Here is a 19,577-nt window from a genome sequence, read left to right on the forward strand (position 1 = left end):
CTAGAAAGTATTCAAATAAATCTTTTCTGTTTAATTTTCAAGATCACTTCAGCGAACATTAAATGAATTAAAGGAATATCAGAAGCAGCATGACCATTACCTTAGGCAGCAAGATGTTTTAGACAAGTACAAGCTCATCCAGGAGGAACAAATCTTGAGGAACATCATTCACGAGACACAGATGGCAAAAGAAGCTCAACTAGGTACAACTTTTTAGCGTTCATGCTCATTAAAGCAATAAAGTATTGTGCATATTCAAATTATGTCAAGACATAACTTCCGTATATATTAAGATGGCCCTCAGTAGCTGCTGTGTTTTGCTTATTAAAGCAAGAGATTGCAACATGTTCTTGAACAGGGATTTTTTTTCAGTCTTTTGAAGATGTAGGTTCCTCTGGGCTGATGAAGTCAATAAAAAGGGATTGACTGAACTGGGGTCAGAGGGGTTGACTGTATGCTGTCTTTGTCTCCTCAGAAACCACACTTAATGTAGTATAAAAAAATGTTTTGTCCTCTGCAGGGAACCATCAGATTTGTAGACTGGGCAACCAGCAGCATAGCTTGCACTGCCAGTGGGACCAACCTGTTCGTTATCATCGCGGAGACATTTTTGAAAATGTGGAATATGTTCAGGTTTGTCTGTGAATTGATACCACTGCTTTAAGTTGCATCCCATTTGCCTTATTAGCGGAATAATTCTATTTTTTTCAGGCTTGACAAAGAGGGTACGTCTTGGGTGTGGTAATTATAGTGAGAAATGATTTAGTCTCTTTTCCAGAGTGTTGTTTAAAGTATTTTAATGCTAGTTTCTTTTGTAATTAATACAAGCTGAGATTGACTGTGAATTGTAGAACTAGAGAGAAATATAGATTTATTGTACAGGGCTTTGTTTTTCTTAGAAAAGAGAGCTATTAGAATTATTTGAATTGAAAAACTTCATTTTAGTCCAAAGTCTTAGTTTCTTGTGATTGCACGAAGGAAATTTGATACAAGAGTACTGAGAAGTTTTGGAAGCAAGGTGTATACTAATACTGAAAATCCAGAATGACAGCCACCCAAGCAACACCTTTGCTGTATTAGAACTACAGATAAAGATTATGGTTTCAGTTATTTTGCAATATGGAATATGTTCTGGAGTTTCCCCTTAACTAGTTTAAGAAACAGGAATAATTATTTTTAATTATGTTGTTTTCTTCTTGGTTGTTTTTCCTACTATAGTAATTATAAAATCAGATTATCGAGATAATTCTGAAAGCCATGAGTCTTAGTAACTCTGACTTGAACTCAAGCTATGCAATCTAGATAAGCAGATTTTGGTTGTGGTCTGTTTGCACTAGTGTTTTCATTGTTGACTTATTTACAACATGAATATTACTTTTCCATGGTGTGAGTAGATCGAGAGACTTAGATTTCTTCTTTTTTTTTTTTCTGCTACCCAAGTTTCAGCTCATCAGTGAGACTTAACTACATAAATGGTGGGGGAAAAAAATAATATGCAGAAATTCAGCCAGTAATGTACCATCTCTTTTCTTTATTAAATTTTGTTTTTCTATTGTTTCTAGTTTGGTGAAGACTCCTCAACTTCTAGTATGACATCTGTGAATTTGGATCTTCATGCAAACCAAAGCGTTCACAGCCAGTCCTTGCAGTCTTCCCCTGTTGCTCGTTCTGTTGTTTCAGTGTGGAGTGTAGAATCCAACAGAGTGAGTGAAGAGTAGATAGGCTTTACCCTTTCAAAGAGGAGTGGTGAAAGTGAAATTTCTCCTTGTTTATGAAACTTCTTAGCATTCAGGCTGCAGTTTTGATGTGTGGCAGTACTGGAGAATGTAACATTCTGAATTTCATCAACGTATAAGCATCTATCTAGTTTCTCTGTACTAGTTTCCCATCCTTTGAAACTCTACTACAGCACAGAGGGAGTTGTTCTGTAAACATCTGCTGTAAGTAAGGCTGTACAGCTAAGTAAAAATAGAAATTTGAACTGCTGATATGCAAAAAACATGGAAAAATAATAGTTTTAAAGATCTTTTTTTTTTTTATCCAGACTGTTCCTTGTGTTCTTATTAGCTTGTTAATTAGAATATTAAAAATGTTGAGAAAATTATAAAAAATAATTCCTTTTCCCCTTAGGACAAACAGCATATTCTGTGGCCTCAGCGATCAGAGTGCATTAAATCTTTCCCCAAAATTCCTGACCCAGAAGAACTACCAACTTATTTCTTGCCTCCAGAAAATAGGGGATTCAGGCAAGTGCTGACTTTTAAAAACTGTATTTGTAAATTTTCACACTAATACCTTAATGAGTATTTTCTTTCTGGAGAGGATGGATGCAATTAGTAATCATCAGCACAGATGTGTTCAGACTTCTTTCTGGCCGTTCCACAGAAGGAAGGCATTTTCCTTGATTGTTGTCTTTTGTTTATACACAATTACAGGCAGCACATGCTGTTAATTTGTCTTGTTTCTCCTTATTGCTAGGATCCATCCAATCCTGAGTATCCTGGGAGATACTGTTGAGTATGGAGAAACACAGGCACCAGATTGTTCTTCCATTACTGATGCTCGTAACAATGAATCTCTAAACATACTGGTCAAGGAACTAGACACTAATCTAGATTTGAAATTCAGGATGCCAGATGATCGAGCAAGACAAGTAAGAGATGTTATCTTGTTGATTCTCTTCTTTTATAAAATTCTCCTCTTTATTGGCTTAAAAATCTTACACAAAATATTCTGATATTTAAAGGATTCCTTGGTATCATAAGGTAATCAATATTTCCAAAAAAGGTGAGCAAGGGCTTTCTAATGGGAATGGAGAATGGGAGAACTTGTCTGACTTTTTCAAATACCGACGAAAAGCACACAAAATAGGAAATATAATTTGCCAATTGAAATTTTTAAATCTTCTAACAGTTGGTTGACATGATTCATCTTTTTGGGGTTTCTAAGAACTGTATTGTACCAAGTTGGTAACTTAAGGCTGGAATGAGTCCTTCATATTGCATTATGAAGATTGACTGCTTGAAGTGTTATGTGTCACATCCTCTGTTTGAAACAGTACCCTTTTCTTCCCTTTGCTAAAGGAAAGACTTAAAGAAGCAAGACTTGAATGGCCTGTGTTTATGTAGACTGTAAAGTTTATTCAGTTGTTTGGAGGGGAAAAAAACCTATCTTTGTGTTTCAGGTTTTGCATTCTCGTATCAACAATGAATCTATTACACAGGCAAAGATAGGAGTGTTTCTAGATCATGCCATGAAAAAGGTATGTCAAGCTGTTGAACGAGATAAATTCAGAATTCTTACTTGAGGCTTGTTTCTATACTTTTAAGTAGTCAGTCAGTCAGTGACATATGAGGAATAAGTTTATTTGCTGCCTGAAACTGAGATGAAACTAGCTTAAAAATCCATGTTTACAAGTAAGGCACGTAAGTATAGAGAAGTATCTAAATTAGCCTAATGTAGACCAAACAGCCCTGTAGTTACTTGTTCTTGTTACAACTGCAGGACGCAGAACAGCAGTTCTGTGCTAGTTCTATTAGCTAATTCCGGCAGACATTTGCTTAATTGAGAGAAGTAGCTTGGAACTACTCCTCATGTCACCCCTCCCTTCATGCCTGCCTTTTACTCTTCCTCCTCCTTCCCACTACCCTGCTTTCCCCCCTACTCTCCCTCCAAAGAAACCAACCCTCTGTCAATCTTCTGTCAGGATAATTAGCACTCTGGAGCAAAGAATGTACATCTGTATAACACCCTGTGGAGTGCCACCTCCATCTTGCGTGGGGCCTTTGAGAGTCATCACAAGTCAAATGACAAGGAAACATTGAGATATAGACGTTGACTCTTTTTGACTTGTCAAGCTGATATTTCTCAATTTAACTTTCTTGTAGAAGTTGTGTCAAGGCAATATATATATATGTATATTTTTTTAGTCTGAAATCAGTACTTTTTACTATGTGCATCTGTCTTACCGAGAAGAAAAATTATCAGTATGAGTTGATTCCTATTATTATGTTGTTCAGAACAGCCCTATAAGTGTTGTCTTATGGTGCAGTGCACGGGTATTTTGGTTTTAACTGTAGTATTCTGTTGCTTGTCATTCTAAGAGCTTGAATTGCTCGGTCATTTAGATGCTGATGTAAGAACAGTGTTGTGTCACGCCTGTTCTGCTAATGATAAACTTCTTAGAGCAGGAAGGCCACAGTTGGTATCTTTGTATTGGGAAAGACAAAATGCTAATAACTTGCTGAGGATTTAGTTAAAGAGAGGACATTGAGACTTGTGTATGGAGTGTAATGCAGTGAGAAGTTTGGAATGAATAACGTGTAAGTAATGTTATGTATGTGCATTGCAAAATAGGGGTTGTAAATACTCTTAAAATTATAGATTATGTAAGGTACTCAAAACAAAGAATAATATTTCCTATTGATATCTTCCAGTTCATCTAGAACCAAATAGTTAGAACCCTCCTGTGTGAGGGTTTTAAAACCTGGAACAAAATCTTCTTACTGATTAACTTTTCAACATAGTATTACTGTTATGCCAGTTGCATTGTATTTATAAAATACTACTGTAAAGATCCTTATCTGCTTTGCTTCCTTAATTCTAGCTGCATGTTTCCTATTCATGCATGCATTTGGGCTTCAGACATGTAGGTTGGACTGGACATTAATTTCAGTTGTTGCTTTTATGCTGTAAACTCTTTGTACAGAATTGGGTAATATATAATGCTGAAAATATTAAAAACTAGAACATGTTTCTAAGTAATTTGAAAGTGCATCTGAAAGTGGATGTTTTACCTACCTCTGTCCACCTGCCAGGATTTTAAAATTTTGATATTTTTTCTCTAGGGTGTTTGTTTTTTCTGTTATAGGTGAAAGAGGAAGAAGGGACACTCAGAGGTGTATTTGACACTTCTTCCGTTCTTCCACCTGCCCTCACTTATTGATTACTATTTTATAATTTTTCAGTAGTATCTAATGCATGTCAGTTGTCAACTTTGATAAGACAAATAGATAACTAAGTCTAAGAAAAATACAACTCTGAAACCTTAAATTGTCAGGGAAAGGTCAGGATATGTCTGACCTTCAAATTGTAACATTTCTACATAGATTTGTGTTAGTATAATTTTAAGACTCTGAAGTGGCTCACAAATGTTCCTTCCTGAAGTGAACTGACCATTATCACTTGTATATTTGAAGGGATTTTGTGGTCAATATATCAGGCAGTCATGAGTAGAGTGTGAGCAACAATTGCTACTAAATTGCAGTTCAGATTGTAAATGGTGTCAATTTGTGTAGAATAGAGCAGATTGAATAATCTGCTAGCAGACACAATAAAGTCTAATTTGTATCTAGTTAATAAGATAGTATGCAAGGGCGAGTTCTGCTTTCTTCTTACTAAATAGCAGGCAATTCTGTCTTCCTGAGACACCTTTTTGTGGGTGTTTTTATCCTTCTCCCTGACTCTCCTTTAGCCAGAAGATCCTCTATGGCTTGTGCTTAATGAAGCTGGATTGTACTGGCGTGCAGTTGGAAATAGCACCTTTGCTATCACCTGTTTGCAAAAAGCATATAATTTGGCTCCGCATGAGTATCAGGACATCCCTCTGGTCAACCTTGCCAACCTCTTGTTTCATTATGGTCTTCATTCGGATGCCAGCAGACTCCTGCTGAAGGCTTTGACCATCAACGCCTCTGAGGTAAGATGATGGGGTTTGTGTTTGTTCAGCTGTGAATGTGTTTTCCTTCATTATTTTGTAAATATATTTTACTTGTGCTTACTTACCTGTGCATGCATTTCAGCTTGTGATTTGCAACAGATGTTAATTTTCGTTTAAATTCTTGATCGCACCGGGGTGATGCTGATTGCTGAGAGTATAAACATCTAGAGAAGTTCTTACAAATCAGTGATGGACTTTTAGCCTCCCAAAACCTGTATTATCAGCAGTGCCTCCAAGGGATTTAATCCTGGTGTCTGGTAACATTTTTATCTAAAACAGAGATCCATAATGCTGTCAGCATTCTTAAAATCCTTAAAGTAGCATATATGTCACCAGGATCTTTGACTGTGTAGACATCTTTCTGTGACACTTGACTTTTTATCTCTACTGTTTTATTTGTCCGCAGATTTTGTCGTAGAGGAAAACCTGTATTCTAGTTGTTTGGTGGCTTTACTTCCAACCATAGATTCAAACCAGGTTTTTGTATTTCTGAACAGTAACATTATAAACATTTTGTACTTCACCTATGTCATATAGACAGTTTCTATATAAACTGTTTGAACTACTGGACTGGCCACAACAGTTGAGAGAAGGAAGGGGAGGGGGCGTGGCATAGTGGGGGACAGCTTTCCTCTAGCAGGCAGTCTTGGTCTTAGATTTGAGATGCTTCAGTAAGAAGCTCAAGTGACTTTTTCCTGTGCTCTGTAGTTAGATTAACAGAGCTTAAACCTGCTAGGCCACCAGTCCCCTAGCACATAAAAAAGCTAAAAACAGAAAAAGCTTTTTCAATATAGCATTCAGAAAGAAGTTTTCAAATGTTAGAAAGGAATCTAGCCCATTTGGGTGTAGGGTAAGAATGCAAAAAGGAAGTATAGAGAGAACTATGCTTGAATGATGTGCCCTAAGAAAGCACAGCCTTGGAGGGGACGAACCTAGGGATCCTTAGGACCATGCTGTGTGAGTAGGGCTTTCATTCAAAAATATTAGTGAATCCTACCTCATTACAGTAATGCCTGCTCCTGTTTTTTTCAGATGTACTCAGTCCTGTAATACCTATTGTACCAAAAAAATTAGCAGGAGACTTTATACTTGAATAGTATTTCCTGGAATATAGTGTGAAGTAAATACAAATTAAAATTAATTACAGCTACAGGGAGTAAAGAATGTGCTATATAAGCAAAAACTGTTAAAAAATGTCCTGTTGCTCAGCTTACACTGTTTTCTGAATGCTGTTTAATAATACAAACTAAGATGAGTTTGAAAAATCTTTAAGTTACTGATCAGACTCCACATTGTTAGACAATGAACATAAAACTATTTCAGTGGGAAAAATGACTGCTAAATTACAATACTGTAGTTCATTATTCTGGCATTATACTGTTAATTGCAGCAAATTACTTCATGCAAGCAAAAGACTTCTCAGTCAACAAACAAAATGTAGTGCTTTACTGTGTGCCTGTATTAAAGTGCTAATTAAGTTCTACCCAGCAAAAAAGGTGTTTATACTCTTTACTTTTTTAAAAAATACATACTTTAGCGAGACTACCCAAAAGCAGTGGACAAAAATACTGTTTTTTAAAGAATTGAAAGGCATGAATGTGTACCACTAAACTAGTGTGACATAGGTGTTTGCAGTAACCTAGTTCTGCTCAGGTAAATCTGAACACTCTTGACAAATGTAATGTGTCTGTCCTGCTAGAACACTAGAAAAATTTTTACTTTTTTTCTGACTTTTAAACATTATAAACTGCCTTCAAGCATTCAGTTTGGTACTCTATGCAGTAAGCATTATGTTGCTGATGGTTATAAGTATTTAATGCTTCATTTCAGTTTGTGTGTATTTAACAGCTGGGGTTTTATTGTAGGAAGATGGAATTCTTAACATAACCCTATGTCAAAACAACTTTTGTTTAACACCAATGTATCAAGCTGTTAGTTCTGCATTTGAAGAACAGGCAGTCCCAGTTCAAGAAGTTTTCTGAATTCTTTCTAGCCAAGTTTGGGAGGGTGTGGATTGACAAGGGTTTTTCCTGTCTCTTTTCAATCTTAAACAGTGAACATACTTATGCTGGGTGCGTTGCTTTTCTCTTTACAGCCCCTGACTTTTTTGAGCCTAGGAAACACATACCTGGCTCTGAACAACATAAGTGGAGCCCTGCAGGCCTTCAGACATGCACTGAATTTGACAACCAAGTGCTTGGAGTGCGAAAGCAGCCTGAAGATGATCCGATGCTTGCAGTTTTATCCTTTTCTGTACAACATCACCTCGACTGTGTGCAGTGGTAAGCAACTGCTGAAAGATGGACCACAAGTCAAATAATGTCTATTTGCTTTGGGTATTGCACCCTTTTTTCCAAGAATTCATCCTTTTGCTTTACAGTACTTTCTATCTTTAAAGATCAAGGTTGAGAAACTGCTTTTAATGGAAAAGTTACAGTCCATTGAATAATTGCTTCAGGATGACTTCTTAAATAGTCAGAGGGCTTCCACCAAGTGCAAATTACTTCCTGAGTGTGTCAGTAATACCTTAACAGCCTCATCAATTTCTTACTGGTAAACCAGAAATGCTGGATTCAGTATTTATGGAAATGCACAACTTCTACTGCTAAGCTACTCAACAACCCCTTTGTACATCCCTTCAAAATTTACAGACAGCTGGATTTGTTTTCTTAAAGCTGAAGAATTTGGTGAAGAGTGGTTTAGTTTAATTCATATCCTTTTAGTGTATTCAGTACTTTGGCTGTCATTTTCTAGTGTTCAGTCTTTAAGGAATAGGATATATTATGTCAACATTATTTTATTGATATGAGACCTGTGGTTACTGCTCTTAACCCTCCAAAAATCTGTAAGAAGAAGGACTGAATCCAGTCTCGCTTTTAAAATATTTGAGATTGAATGCTTTATTGTCATTAGTGGCTACTTGTATTTAAAAAACCAATAGCTTTTGGAGATGGACTCTTTTATTTTAGTCAATCCCACTGAATATTTTCAGTATTTTGTGTGTGCTTGCATATGGCTAATACGCTGCTCTTGAGCAATCTTGAAGAACATCTATTAATATGTTTTATAAACCTCTCTCTCTCAAATTGTTACTAAGGTATCTTTCTGTCTAATCTTTTCTTTATTTTTAAATGAAAACCTCACTAGATAAATTCTTCTGATTTTTGGTATTGCTAGAACTTACTCTGAGGTGGTTTTTTTTTTGTTTTTTTTGTTTGTTTGTTTGTTTGTTTGTTTTTAATTCTGTCTCCAGTGAAAAGACATGGAGAAACTTCCTCTGATGTAACATCTAGAACTGTGTAGTTTAAACGTAGACTAGAGGCCGTCAGGGGACCCCTGGTGGCCTAGTGGTTAGCATGCAGGACTCTCACCTCTGCGACCCAGGTTCGAATCCCAGCCAGTCCCCCGGGCAGATGGAGCCCGTTAGCCCTGTAAGGCCATCCATCTATGAGAAGGTCACTCTAAACAAACCTACGTCCTGAGGACCTCACTGCCATTGTCCAAGCTTGCTTGGCCCCGGCAGATGAACCTTAGGATTAAAGGGTGGGCTCAGTTCAGCGCAGGCTGTGTCTCACCTAAAAAATCCATTGCGCAGGCTTGAAAGGTAAAAAGACCTTTCCCCAAATCTTCGTTCACGAAGACTGGCCATTATTATTATTAGAGGCCGTCATGTCTCCTGGTACAGTATAGATGATGCCATTGTAGGTGAAATTTCAGGACTATGCCATTAGAATAATACTATTTTTATGGCCCTATGCATTTTGCTCTGATTGACGTGAGAACTGAATGCTGTTTGGATAAATGTACTGTAGTAAGTGGTGTTACGGCCCAACTGATGGGGCTCTTACTGATGCTCATAATGTCAACTCCTCCATATGCTGGTGCTTCACAATGAATCTCTTAACCTCAGATTGCTCTTCTTATAAAAATTCTAGTAGATGCTGTAAACAGTAATGGAACTTGCGCATTTCATAACAAGAGACACTTCACTGTTCTATAAAAAAAAATTAATGTTTGTTTACTTTTAATTAAGATCTTCTTTAAAATGTCTGTGACTCAAAAGTTTAGTTGTTCCAGTGATAGCTACTTTATTTTGAAAGTAAGCAGAAAATTATTTAAAAGTATATTCACAGAACCAAGATGGTAAACAAGCAGTGTCTGTATCTGAACTCCAAAGTGATCTTTGACATCTTTCTTTTGTCGTGTGTGCTTTTCTTTCTTAAAGTTGTCATAATCTCTTTTGGTTGATTCTTGGCCGCTGTTAGCATCGATTCCTGTTCCAGGGTGTTCATTTTGAGGTCAGCTGTTGCTGCATATGCTGTTTAGGAAGTTTCTGTTTCTTGAGTGTGAGGGAGAACCCCTGTTGAAAGTGCTTCTGAGAAAAGTGTTATCTTTTCTTCTTTTGCTACCTTGGCCACAGGTTAACAAAGTGAGCATGAATATATTCATCTGGTATTTTGACATTTGGTTTTGTTTGTTAATGAATCTGTGAAGATGCTACATCAAGAGGGAGCTGAATATGCCTTATCTTGTTAATTTGGTTATTAAATTTCAGTATTCCACTAGTCAAGTATTTTACTCTATTTTTTTTTACTTTTTTCTGGGACTCTTCTTAATATTTCTTTTTCATTTTTATTTATACTATTCTTTAGGTCATCTTTTGTCTGAGTGCAAGAAACCTGAAAGTGCGAACCTGACAGATAGTGTAAATGTTCTTTGTACATTCTTGTGCAGTGTAAAATAAACATACTGGTTAATTCAGCCTTGATGATGATTTGTGGTTTAAGTCAAAACTCAAAATTAAAAAATGGAGAGGTAGATGTGCCTATCTTATTTCCATAAGGTTTGGGGAAATTTTATTTTTTTTCCCCACTGTAAACTTCAACTGACTCAAGAGGAACCTTGACAGGCTGTATGAAAGTGAGGTTAATTCTCCAAAGCCAGAATTATTTCAAGAATGCATACTCAGAAATCACACTTCACACTTACAAGTATCCTGAAATATTGGAAATCTTCTACTCATCCTTCAGTCCAAAGAAAACAATTGAAAAGAGATTGTAAGTTTGAATTTTGACTTTCCATTCTAATACAATAGTATATACAATTATTCAGCCACTATATGGAACCTAAAAAATGCAAACTGTTTAGATGCTGATATTTGACACTACTTGTTGCATTTACAACATTTTTTTAAATGTTAATGTCACGTAGACTTAGAAGATTCATAAAGCTACATAATCTGTTATTGTTTAACACCATGACAGACTGGAAGGTACATTTTGATGACAAGGTGCAAACTGAACACTACTTTCACACATATTTCTGAATAGGATAGAGCTAATGAAGCACATTTGTAAATACAAGGATCAGATGTATGCTTGACAATCACAGTATCACTGGATTGTTACTTCAGGAGTTTCTCACAGCCTTTCAGATGATGTGTTTCTGCTTGGGGACATCTGATATTGAATTTAGTTTGTCCTCTTGTTATTATGTACTTGATGACGCGTCATAACTATTTATATCCTTTGAGATGGATATGTTATGCTAAAAAATTTACAAAGAAATTGGAATATCACGTTTTCTCTGGTTTAATATCTTGTTTTGATAAGCATTGATTCAGTATTTCTGAAAGTAACAGCAATAGGGTTGCCTGTGCTTTGGGTTGTAGGCCCATGTGATAGCTGTGTTTTTGCTTTGCCTGTCAAAAGCCTCTGTTCATGAGAACTGAACTAAATAGTGAGACACGGAATTCCTTGTTCTGCTGCCATGAGCCATTGGCAGAATTCAGCAAATGGTCAGTGGGAATTATATGCTAGCATGGAATGGAATGTGGGGTCAAGAATCTGAACTTATGGTCTGATTTTTGATAACAGTATATGCTTGGTGTTTTCTTCAAATAGGTGAAATAGGCATTTTCTCAAGCATGTTGGGATGTTTGCTGTTAGCACAGGACTTTGGAAATGTGACACACTAATGCTGACTTGTTGGATGCTTGCTTGTATGCTCCTGTCTGTACTGCTGCCTGGTACTTTTTTTTAGTAATTTATCTCCATTCTAGGTAAAAATTTATATTTCAAACCTAAATCACTTCATGCATGTGAGAACAGGAATTAAAAACGTCATACCAACATTTTTCTTTTTAACTTTTGCCTTCTATATTCAAGTTTATATAAATGTTTGTTTTCATTGTAAAAGAATTTCTAAATCTACAAAGGTTTTTGGTAGGATTTTTTCTTATGGAGAAGGTGTGTGAAGTGTCAAAAATTATTACAGCACTATCACCTGTGACATGTATTTTAGACAATTGCAGGAGTTCAGTCAGTTGCATCTAGTGTAGATGCTGTACAGCAATGGGCCACATACTATCTTATTCCCAAATACCTGAGAAAATGGTTGGAAGACTTCATTCTTATGGGATTATCCTGTGGTGGTCCTTCTAGAGGTGACTTGGCAGTGTTAAGGGTGTTGCTACCTCAACTGTTAGTTACTGGCATGTCAGTTCCTGAAGCGGTTAAGTATCAGAAACTTTGTGTTGCTTGACAAATAAATTGAGCAACCATATCTGACACACAAATAACAGGACCAAGAGACTTGCATAAGCTTAATGTGAAAAGCATGGTCACCTCTGAGGTGCAGAAATGAAATATTTGCACTGCTTATTAAGCTAGTAGAGGAAACCAGCATTATTTTTGCGTGACACTAAAATGGTGCATTGCTGAGATTTGTCTTGCACACTTTTTGTGGCTTAAAATATTGCAAGTAGCTTTTGTCATGTGATAAGGTCTGCAGAGGACTGTCCAGCTACAGAATTGTTCCTGTGGCACTTCACTGGCTGATGTGAACATTCTGATGTTGTCAAGCCTTATTAAAAAGGTTACAGAAGACTAGAACCATATTTTTAGTGTGATGATCAGCTGGCTTTTAAAACATGATGATTTGTTAGTTGCTGTTGTATAAGACTTTGCCTTATATGTGTAATCAGAATTGTTGCCTGGGCAAGCAGAAGTAATTTGTATTCAAAACATTTTTATCAGACTGTAAGAATCTACCTCTGACTAACAGTTCTGATTTGTTATGAGCTCATGCACTTCACATTCTTTTAGACAAGACTAAAATTTAAAATCTTATTAATAGACTAATGGCATTCAAAACGTGAAGCACAACTTGTTTCAAGCTTCAGGTCTCACCGTCTTTCATCCTTGACAGTGTAGTGCTTTTACAAAAAGCTTTGTGCTGCTCTGTTGGAAGTAGAGGGAGTGTGAGTACATTATGAAGGTATGTGCATACCATCAAGGAACCGGAATCCTTTTATGTATGGGGGGTGTGTGTTTGTGAAAGCAGTGCATCATCCTTACTCTGAGTTCTGTGATGTGTGTGGTGGCAGGTAAGGATCCGCTTTAAGTGTGGCTTTAGTGCCCTCTTGTGGTAAAAATACTCTGTACCACGTGAAGTCAAAAGTCTTGGTTCATTTTGTGTACTTCCTCTTAAAATAAATCATGGGGGTTCTTACAAGTTAAAGTTAATAAGCTGAGACCTTTAAGCAAGTTGACAGGAGTTGTTGACCTGAACGGAGAATCTCTACTTGAAACTCTAATAGTAAGCTTATGGACAGATTAAATAACTTCCTGAAATCAACATCACGTCAGTCAACGAGCCTCTGACTGTATTTTGACAGCTGCAATCACCTCAAGTTCCCTATAGTGATTTCAGATACACAAACACTAAGGAAAAGCATCATGTAATTTTCTTTACAATAGTGTGTCAAAGCACAGGGATGTGAAATACTTTGCATTTTTAAACGTACCTTTCACTTACTCAGTTATTCCCTACAAGTTATGACTGATGTGATAGTCCCAGCAACAGACTGCTAAATTTTTGTTTTATTTCCTGTAGCATAAGGTCCTTTTAGACATTTTTATCATAAGAGTAGTTTCCTCCTTCTCAAGCTGCTATATCTTGTTTGTTCGAGAAATGCTCATCACTTACAGTGTGAATAGGTGGAAAGAGGAGATATTTACTCTTGGGGCAAAGGGTATCTAGCTTAGTTGAGAATTTAATCTTGTTTTAGTTGAAACAAAAAGCTGGAATCTATACCAATTATGTGGGATTCTGAACATACTGCTGTATGTTTAAAATTCAGATTTTTCTTTCCTTGATTTCCATATCATGTAAAGGCAGAATTCATGAGCGCTCCTGAAAATTAATAAGAATACCATATATGTTAGTACTCTTATTTATCTGATCATATTCATGAAAGGAAAAGGATCTGTGACCATTTGTTTCTCTGTTGCTTTTGCTCTCTCTGTTGCCCTATCGGAAGTTTCATCTGTATGAACAGAATAGTCAAAGCCAGTAGAGTTTTTAAACAAGCAGAATTCTATGAAGTCTGTGAACAGCTTGCCAGAGCTCTCAGAAACACATCATGGCAATAGTTTGCATTGTCATTTAATAGTAGCATAAAGTAGGTGTTGTCTTAAACAGTGGTAGTTCTAAAATCAGTGTTAACCTTTGAAGTTAAATACTCAATTACTTATTGCTACCCCATACATGGACATGAGTGCCCCCATGTACCTGCTGTTCACCCTGCAAGTTCTACCAGGAATCTGAAAATCAAGCTGGATTCTTTCTCCCTCTGGCAGTCAAGCAACTCTGGCAGTGGAGATCATACAGTGTTAGTCCATCTAAGAGGTATGGTGGGTGCTCCACAAGTGGAATCTAGGTCACCATATTTGGGATCTGCAGTGCTAAAGGAGTAAGAGGAGAGTAAATTATTCTAGTGTAGAATGAAAACATCTTGCTGAATGCAGGCAGGTGGGAGATAATGGAGAATGAGGACTCCTTTTTGTCCTGATGGAGGCCAACATCCCTAGGGAGTGGGAGTGTCAGGAAATGTTAGATGTGCCTCTGACTGGGAGATCTTGGAGAGATCCATGTGAGAATGTGCTCTGTGGGAATAATGTGACCCAATTATTCTTTCGATCTTGTGCTACTCTTTCTGAACCACTAGCCCAGTAAGAGAAGCAGCAGTTCCTACAGTCCACCTTAGCTCCAGTAATCTCAGAATATTAGTGACATGATCTGGAACATAGTTGACCAGATGCAGGCTTTTTGATACTTTTGACTCTTTGGTGCCTGCTTTATAAATCGTATCTCTTCCTGAAAAGTCTCTGTCTAGTGTCTCTTGGGTGACTGAAGAAGTTGAAGGACCTTGCCCTGATACCACTATGCCAAGCTCATATTGAAACCTGTCTTTCCTTTCCAAGCTCTGTATATTTTTCTTCTCAAAACTATACAAAGATGTATAGATTAAGATTCTTAAATTTAAAAATGAAAGAACGTGGCACTGTGTTAAACATGACATTTTTAGCTACACCAGTATCCAAAGGCTGTATACCCGCTGCTCATGCATGTTGCTTCCAAGCTGCTGCTTGCTGGAAAGCCATTATGAATCTTAAAGGTTTCTGTAAGCAATGTGTGCTTTCTTAAGTATATCTCTGTTGCTCAAATGTCATTCTCTTCTGCATGTGTTAAATATGCTAGTGGGGGAATTTGGTCTGCAGCTTCTTTCATCATGCAAAGTCTGTCTTGCTAGCTTATGTGCTTAGTCTGCTTATTTTCTGCATGGCAGTGTACCTAATGGCTTCTCCCAACAGTCATCAGCCTCACTTTGCATCATGCTCTGTTAAGAATGGTATGCCTGCAATATTTAGTGTTCTGTATCCATTTTGTCTTTTCCCAGGATCAGGCTAGCAGACGAGGAAGGAGAAAATTATGGCCTCAGCTGCAGGAGTAACTGAGGACATGGGAATTGCACCGTGGAAGGGGATTTAGAATTGTAGGGGAATTCAGTGAGAGGTTACTGATGCAAAACCATGCAGTATGAAGAAAAAGCAGTACAATATTAAAGTAAATATAATATGACATTTCCCATTTTTATCTGCCTTTACAGTGCAAAAGATTCATCCTTATATGTTATCTTGAGCCTTCAGTTACTTGAGCAATAGCTACATGTTCATATAGGAGGAGGGAATGGTCAGGAGTTGAGTGGAAGGGAAAAGGTTCTTTCCAACTAAATATTTCAAAACTTGATACATTCTGTTATCAGATGTATTAGCATTTCTCTGCAATGTTTTCGGTGCTTTTTTGTGACAAGAATGTAGAGAAAATGAGACATATTTTTGACTCTCTGTGTCCTCTGTTTAGGAGGCTGCATTTGCCAGTGGCAGTTACTTGCACATAGCTGCTAAAAATTCTTACTGAACCTTAATAGTCTGCTCTACCTAGAGCTGGACCTATTTAAAAAGGGCCAACAAAAGCATATGTTCAACAGCCTTTTTAGGAGGAATAGTAATTCCCCAGTTACATCTCCAGGAAGATGTAGTTTCACAAACATCTTCATAGTTAAGCTGTATTAATGGGTTGGTTAAAACATGTTTGGAAAAGAAAAGAACATTTGGGAGAACTGACAATGCATAGTTTAGTGTCATTAGCAACTTGCCAAGACCTTGAAGGCTATATTCACTTGGCTTAAATCTGAGGACTTGTAAAGTGGTGATGTGTAGTCTCAGCCTGTAATGAGTCATGTTGAGATTGTCTCAAAGCAGCGTGCAATGCCATGTGCTCAGATTGAAATAAGCACTGCACGCTGAGCCATAGAGTGCCAGGCACTTAACTTCCCCAATCTGTCTGCTTTATTGATTTGTTTTTTCCTTTTAAGGTTGGTTGCTTGGTTCATGTGAGTTTGTGTTGTGCTCTGATTGTCCTCAAAGCTTTAAATCTATCATCTGTTCTGGTTACTAATGTCTGAAACTAGGACAGTTCAGAGTTTCCTAGAGGAATAGATTGAAGCTTCTTGAATGCAGCAGTTTTGGGGAGCAGGGACATTCTTCCAGAAATTTCTAGTCTTTCTGCAGTCATTGTTCTATAGCTTTGTACTGTTCTGGCAATATGAGGAGAGTGTTTTCCTGTTGAATTCTAATCTAGGGTGGTTGGCAGTATTCTTGTCAAACATAACTGTTTGCAAGTATTCCTTACTCAAGAAAAGACTAATCCTGTTCTTGATCATCACTTCATCAAAAGTGGGATTTTTTTTTTTTTTTGATCTTATTTACAGCAGCTATTCTGCTGCTTAATGGTATTTCATAGAACGTATGACAAACTGCCAAGCACTTAAAAGCTATCTGAGATTAATAAGGGACATGCCTACCTGACCAGTTAACACGTTAGTTTTCTGTTTGAGTGTGTCAGTATCTCTGCTTTGATGGCCAATTAGGATGAAGACTGCATGGATATCTATCCCAAACAAATCTATAAATTGTCGTGGATCAAGTCTGACTATTAATCTGCTCTTGCTGAGCAGTATAACCTAGTAAAGAGAAACACAGATAAACATACATACGGCCTATCAAAATACTTCCTCAAAATAAATATGGAATCAGGTCCCTGTGGTAGACTGTTTGAATTCCAGCATATGATGTAAACCTTACAGGCAGAGTGATAATCAAGACACACACACATGAGGCCTTTACTTGGCTTTACAGTGTCAGCTCCATACAAGTGGAAAGCCAATCGTAAACCACAGTGGAGTTACTTTACTGTCATAGAGTTCAACTACAGATGCTATTTCTCATGAGTAGGGTTACTGTTGTTCTTAAAGTCCTTTTTAAACTTGAGTTCATAGGTACTGTAGGCTCTAACAGGATCTACAAAATATATGATGTTTAGAATAAGAGATGTGGAAAAAAGGAAAGATTAGAAAGAGAGAAAAAAGGCTACTGTTGCCTTTGCATATGCTAGTGATCCTTAAACTAAGAATTTCCTTGGCTTAATCATAAACAGATTTCAGAAGTGTGTTGTGTACAGGGAACTAAATATTGATCATTCATAGTATATGATAGTATATGATATACTGTGATGTCCTGTGGGTGTGTGTTTATTGTTAAGAAATTCATAAGTAACTATTATCTACAGTAAAAAAAATCTGGCACATAGGAGAAGTCACTGAGGACAAGCATTTCCCTTCAGAACTTATGTATGCTTGTTTCTCTTGCTTTCTTTCCCTCTTTTCCCAAAACAAACAAAAAAATTCATTACCTTGAGGCACAGGCTGAAATTCAGACTGGAGGGCTCCTAACCTTCCTTCTCTATATATAGGAATAGAATCCTCTGAAAGAGGAATTTTCTAGTCTTCTTTTATCCACTCACAGGATTGGAGGGTTAAAATCTAGATGTTTAGGTCTTTCTATGTTTTAACCCTATTCCCAGGCATCATAGAGCAAGTTACTGCTTCTACAATTTGCATCATGAAAAAACCAAGCTCCTCTTTTAGTGGGTGGTGAGGAAGGAGGAGAGTGAAGGCTTTAGGTAGTCAACCTCTTTGAGTTTCCCCTCCCTGTTGTTGGGGGGAAGGTTGACATTTTCTACTCTTATAAAGTAGCCTACTGAATTCTTCAAGATGTTTTGCATGCATGTCCCTTATTTAACTGCATTGTGTTCTAATTTAAATAGGTTTGTCTTTCTCTTTTATTTTTTTCCCATGTTTTATTTATCACGTCTTTGTATATCATAAGGAGAGTTTTTGTGTCTGTTCTTCAGGGACTAGTCTGTTACTCAGTGGTGAGGTATTTCTCTCAATATGATCAAGAAATCTGGTTATGTATTTGTTGGCATTTGTATGTTTTGAAAGGTTTAATCAGAACTGCTGTAATGAGACAAATAGATAACCTTTAAATCTATAGTCAGGCCAATTCAGAGGCATCTATTGGCTACAAATCAGATTTTAAAACTCCCTATGAGTGAGAACAGTTTTACCTTATAATCCTCTTAATTGAAAAACTATTGTTGGAATAAATAATAAAAAAGAGAGAACTTTGTAGGATTCGTTTTGTGTGCTTCAGTCTAAATTTTTACAACATAGATTATCATCCTGTTGCTTGCAATGCATCAAACCGAAGATTGTTTGGTACTGCTTTTCTGACTACTCTATTTGGAGCATGCATCTCATGATCTTTGAAGAGCCACTGACCATCTAGGGGAGGATTTGTGAAAATCAGATTTTGAAATACTTAATTTTGCTTCTCATTATTTGTTTTCCATACTTAGCTTTTTCAATCGCAGTTTGTCCTCTTCTTTGAAAATGTTTATTTTTGTCCTGTAACTTCCAGTTTTTCAAAGGAGGGTTTATATTAAAGGAAGAAGCTAAAAATGAAAAGTGTTTCTGTGTGGGGAGAACCACACCAAAAGCATAATCTAAATTTGGGCACTACACTCCTCATTCTTTGTCTGTACCCATACTGATACTTAACTTGACCAGAGAGGGAACTTATTACAATCTGTCTTTTGTTATTCCAGAATAGAAGCTACGATGATATGTGGATAGTAGATACATCCTTTTAGCTATTTATCCAGTATGTTACAACTGTAAAGGACCCCTGGTGGCCTAGTGGTTAGGATGCGGCACTCTCACCGCTGCGACCCAGGTTCGATTCCTCGTCCCCTGGGCAGATGGAGCTCGTTAGCCCTGTGAGGCCATCCATCTATGAGAAGGTCACTCTAAAGAAACCTATGTCCTGAGGACCTCACTGCCATTGTCCAATCTTGCTTGGCCCCGGCAGATGAACCTTAAGATTAAAAGGTGGGCTCAGTTCAGCGCATGCTGTGTCTCACCTAAAAAATCCATTGCGCAGGCTTGAAAGGTAAAAGACCTTTCCCAAAATCTTCATTCGCGAAGACTGGCCATTACAGATTATTACAACTGTAAAAGATACTGGAGGTGCACTCATATTACTGTGATGGAGCCTTGTCGTGCCTTGTTGAAAGCAGCAGTGATACTTTTGGGTTCAGAGAGAGTAAAACT

The 19,577-nt window shown here is 37.2% G+C and overlaps 1 protein-coding gene across 4 annotated transcripts in view; it reads left to right on the forward strand.

The window, feature by feature from the left end:
• Positions 1–19,577, forward strand: part of TTC17 (tetratricopeptide repeat domain 17) — a 56,078-nt gene that overhangs the window by 19,246 nt on the left and 17,255 nt on the right. For all 4 annotated transcript variants that reach the window (XM_027704244.1, XM_027704272.1, XM_027704254.1 and 1 more), the window contains exons 9-16: positions 43–203; positions 521–633; positions 1,563–1,703; positions 2,131–2,246; positions 2,479–2,653; positions 3,185–3,262; positions 5,474–5,698; positions 7,815–8,001. In XM_027704244.1, coding sequence (XP_027560045.1) covers positions 43–203; positions 521–633; positions 1,563–1,703; positions 2,131–2,246; positions 2,479–2,653; positions 3,185–3,262; positions 5,474–5,698; positions 7,815–8,001 — 1,196 coding nt within the window. The remainder of the gene's footprint in view (positions 1–42; positions 204–520; positions 634–1,562; positions 1,704–2,130; positions 2,247–2,478; positions 2,654–3,184; positions 3,263–5,473; positions 5,699–7,814; positions 8,002–19,577) is intronic.

The sequence above is a fragment of the Neopelma chrysocephalum genome, unplaced genomic scaffold, assembly GCF_003984885.1.
Source record: "Neopelma chrysocephalum unplaced genomic scaffold, ASM398488v2 Primary Assembly neopelma1_24, whole genome shotgun sequence".
Lineage (NCBI taxonomy): Eukaryota > Metazoa > Chordata > Aves > Passeriformes > Pipridae > Neopelma > Neopelma chrysocephalum.